The following is a 4420-nucleotide window of genomic DNA, read 5'->3' on the forward strand; positions in this document are numbered from 1 at the left end:
GAACAAGACAAATTTTTCTTTGAAACCCAGTTTCTCTACAGGTAAAAGGCCTGTTCCTACTCTGCTGAAAATTCAGTAAAAAGCCTGTTTAAAAGCACTAGCTTGAGAACATGCCAAAAAGGAAAATACCTAATAAAACATCATGAATTTCATGAGGTATCTGTCATACTTGGCAGGGCACTTGGAGTCCCTGGCTTGCCCTGAACTAGAAATAGGCCTTAAGCAAGTCAACTGTAAAACGTTGGGACTGGAAAGAATGTCACTTCCAATGGTGAAATCCTTCCCACCTAATAGGGTATGGTGTTCCCCTAAACCTTATGATTTTTTCACTACCACCTCTAAAGGTTTAATAGCTGTTTTTGTCCTTTCTGGCCCAAGCATTCTAATTTGCACTCAAAGCTCAAGTGCAATAATTCACTGAAAATAGCCATGTTAAGTGGTAAAAAGAAACTTTAGTACTCCCAATTTAGTATTTTATATTCAAATTTAAGTAGATTTCTAGGGCAGAAATAATACTGAGGCACAGTTCCCAAAATTATGCAAGCCACTGCCAGCTTTATCTAAACTATTAGACCCATTTCTAGGCAATGCTCAGCTCAAGACACACTTCTGATTTAAGACTTAAATTTTTGAAGATTTATTCATGAGACAGAGACACAGGCAGAGGGAGAAGCAGGCTTCATGCAAGAAGCCCAATGCGGGACTCAATCCCAGGCCCCCAGGATCATGCTCCGTGCCACCCAGGTGTCCCTGATTTAAGATCTTAATCTAACAGCAACACTCAAGATTTCTAGTTTTTGTGTCAGAAATTATTTTCCTATACAGAGTAAACCTGGGAAAACCAAAAGGCTTCCAACTTCTCTCCTTACATTGTACTCTCTGCAACTCTCAATTATGTCCCAAGTTGAAAACCACATTTGCTATTTATACTGGTTACACTACAAGCAAAGGAAAAAAGATGTAGAGCACTTAAGGCATTGTTAAGGAGACCCAAATAGATTTATTTAAATTTTTTCTACTGGAAACTACACCTTTATTGGTTTAGTGTTTATTGGTAAACATGTTCGAATTGCTTGCATCTAAAGCTCAAAGTTTATCCAGCCTCAAAGTAGAGAATCTCATTTGTTGCGATTTTATCATTCTTAGTTGGTAGATCTCAACAACCCCACACTGGGCAGACATTAATAAATTGTTAGAAACCATCTTCATTTGCTGCCTAACACCAAAGTTATCAAGTTGCCTTGGATCAGGATACTTTTAAAATTTTTGAGTTCTTTCAAACCTGTTAACTAGGATTCCATTGGATTCTTGGTTATTAGCTCATGTACTCAAGACAAGATTATGGTTTCACAACTAATGGTTAAAACTGGAGTGTAATGCACTAGTTATCAAGTAAATCAGTTAATCACAACCCAGCAGCCCCAACCAAAATTTCAGTTCTACTTGATTAGCTTAGTTTACACCCATTGGGCAGAGGAAAGTAGGCATGTTGGCTTTCCCTAAGTGTTCATATTCAATTTTTAATTGGGTAATACCCCAGAAATGGTTTCCCATTACACCAGAACCATTAACTTGTAAATGACCTTGACCGAAGGATAAATCTCCCACAACTCAACACACCTTTTTCTTAAACAAAATGGTTTACTGTTGATGAAATGGATATTCTGAATGCTAAGTCCCTTCCTTGACCAGTTTTAATCAGCTAGGAGCCCCACACCATTACATAATTTCACGACAGACCACAATTATGCTACCATGCAACAAAACTTTTATTAACATTTTGAACAGCTATTGAGAAAACCAGTGATTCAGCTCTTACTGAAACTGGTAATTTCTAAACTTAAATTGGGGCAAATGGCTAGAGTGCAGAGCAATGCCATCATTGGGCACTAAGAATTCAAGATTGAAGAATTAACAGCCACCCCTCAGACGGAGAACCAGGTGGAGAGTTGACTCTTTCTGGATGTTGTAATCAGAAAGAGTGCGGCCATCTTCCAGCTGCTTGCCTGCAAAGATGAGCCTCTGCTGGTCAGGCGGGATGCCCTCTTTATCCTGGATCTTGGCCTTCACATTTTCAATGGTATCACTGGGCTCCACCTCCAGGGTGATGGTCTTGCCGGTCAGGGTCTTCACGAAGATCTGCATACCACCCCTCAGGCGCAGGACCAGGTGGAGAGTTGACTCTTTCTGGATGTTGTAATCAGAAAGAGTGCGGCCATCTTCCAGCTGCTTGCCTGCAAAGATGAGCCTCTGCTGGTCAGGCGGGATGCCCTCTTTATCCTGGATCTTGGCCTTCACATTTTCGATGGTGTCACTGGGCTCCACCTCCAGGGTGATGGTCTTGCCGGTCAGGGTCTTCACGAAGATCTGCATACCACCCCTCAGGCGCAGGACCAGGTGGAGAGTTGACTCTTTCTGGATGTTGTAATCAGAAAGAGTGCGGCCATCTTCCAGCTGCTTGCCTGCAAAGATGAGCCTCTGCTGGTCAGGCGGGATGCCCTCTTTATCCTGGATCTTGGCCTTCACATTTTCGATGGTGTCACTGGGCTCCACCTCCAGGGTGATGGTCTTGCCGGTCAGGGTCTTCACAAAGATCTGCATACCACCCCTCAGGCGCAGGACCAGGTGCAGGGTTGACTCTTTCTGGATGTTGTAATCAGAAAGAGTGCGGCCATCTTCCAGCTGCTTGCCTGCAAAGATGAGCCTCTGCTGGTCAGGGGGGATGCCCTCTTTATCCTGGATCTTGGCCTTCACATTTTCGATGGTGTCACTGGGCTCCACCTCCAGGGTGATGGTCTTGCCGGTTAGGGTTTTCACGAAGATCTGCATTTTGACCTACAGTTTAAAAGGAAATCGTTAGTATACCAATTCAGGATCTTGGTGACCTTCACATACATTCAGTTCTTCAAAATGAACAATTAACTTCATCAACATCTCTCACAGCCCCCCCCCCCCCCTTTACTGATCGTAAGTTAACCACTAAATATAAAAATTTAGTCAGGGTTTCAATTTACCAAAGATGGAAGACTAAAAAAAAAAAAAAAAAAAAAAAACTTTCAAAGGTTAGTATCGAGAGCCTTAACTATTCTAGACTCTTCACTAAATCGTCTTCCACCCCACCCCCACCACCCCCTCCCGCCATCCCGGAATGTTCCCAAAACCTAAGCAGAATACGTCAGATTAAAAAAAAAAAAAAAAACACGAAACTCGACAAATATAGATTGCTTAAATGGAAGTGAGGGAGTTTTCACTGAGTTGAGATTCAAAATTCAGACAGTTTTAAAAAATCCCCCTAGACTACCTCTTTTCCGCCTTCCCCCTCTGAAGCAGACGCGATGGAACCTCCATCGGTTAAGAGTCGGTTAGTCAGTGTCGGCGCGCGCGCCAACCGCCCCCGCTCCCTTCACGTAAACAAGGCCCACTCTTCCGGAAAGGCCGGGCGCCGCAGCGCCGCGTCACCTCGCCCTCCCCTCCCCCAACCCCCTTCCCTGAGCACCCCCAGCTCCGCCGTCCCCAAACCCGTCAGCCTGGTCTCAGAAAGCCTCCGCACTTCTCCCAAGACTCCGCAGCCGCCGGCGAGTACCTGCTAACGAACGCAAGGACACCGAAGTCAATCACGTCCAGTCACCCCCACACCAGCACACCGCCACCTAACAATGCCAGCCGCGTCTGAACGCTCGCGGCTCCGCGGAGCTGAAATTTATGCAGCGTCTGTTGCGTCACTCATCACTGCCGACGTAGCCGCCGTGTCCGTACGCGGCCGAAAATAGTTCGCTCGGCCCCACCTCCCGCGGCCCAGTTCGGCCCTCCCGACCGAGCCCCAAGTTCCTCAGAGCCGAAGGAAGGACTCTAAAAAATCAGCTCCCCTCACTTCCAGGCGACTCTTCTCCTCTCTTAGGAAAAAGTAGGAAAATGATTAGGCGGATGGATTTGAGTTAAGGGGACCTTCCTCGAAAGCTCTCGAAACTTCCTTGCGGCGCCGGCGCTGATTGGTGAGGCGTGCGAAGGCGAGGCCGGCGCTGATTGGTGGGAAACGCGGCGGCTCGGTTGTTGCTGGGCTTCCAGCTAGGGTGGGTGAGCGCCGACGTTGCTAAGTAACTCTGCGCGTGCGCCACAGAGGCGTGCCTTGGCGAGAATGGGGTACTTCCGGCGGGAGGTTGGGAGGGGCTACATTGCTCCCGCCTCCAAAGCCCAGCATCCCCGCTCCCGTCCTTAAGTCTTGGGTTTTTCTAGCTTTGGGTAAGGAAAAAGCTTCGTCCGCGGCGACTTTCCTGGGAAGGTCGTCCCGGTTCGGGTTCGGAGGCGCTCACGGTGTGGCCCGCCGCTGTTTTTGCCAGTGTCGCCGTGGAAGCACGAACCCGCTCCCCCGCCCCCATCTTGACGCGAGCGCGCACTGCTCGGTTTATTTTTGCGCTTGGTT

The 4420-nt window shown here is 47.3% G+C and overlaps 1 protein-coding gene across 2 annotated transcripts; it reads right to left on the bottom strand.

Annotated features, from left to right (window-relative positions):
• Window positions 1-1745: 1745 nt before the first annotated feature.
• UBB (ubiquitin B) lies at window positions 1746-3979 on the bottom strand. 2 transcript variants are annotated; one of them, XM_038536997.1, is made up of 2 exons: window positions 3584-3979; window positions 1746-2835 (listed from the first exon to the last, which is right to left on the bottom strand). In XM_038536997.1, the coding sequence occupies exon 2, from the start codon at window positions 2827-2829 to the stop codon at window positions 1912-1914; it is 918 nt and encodes a 305-aa protein (XP_038392925.1). In that variant the 5' UTR covers window positions 2830-2835; window positions 3584-3979; the 3' UTR covers window positions 1746-1911. The 2 variants fall into 2 exon arrangements, with proteins under 2 accessions (XP_038392925.1, XP_038392926.1); XM_038536998.1 differs by lacking the exon at window positions 3584-3979 and adding an exon at window positions 3302-3442.
• Between the last annotated feature and the right edge of the window lie 441 nt (window positions 3980-4420).

Source organism: Canis lupus, chromosome 5 (genome assembly GCF_011100685.1).
Source record: "Canis lupus familiaris isolate Mischka breed German Shepherd chromosome 5, alternate assembly UU_Cfam_GSD_1.0, whole genome shotgun sequence".
Lineage (NCBI taxonomy): Eukaryota > Metazoa > Chordata > Mammalia > Carnivora > Canidae > Canis > Canis lupus.

Coding starts and splice junctions, on each gene's coding strand:
- UBB (XM_038536997.1), bottom strand. CDS start 2,829: ATGCAGATCTTCGTGAAAACCCTAACCGGCAAGACCATCACCCTGGAG.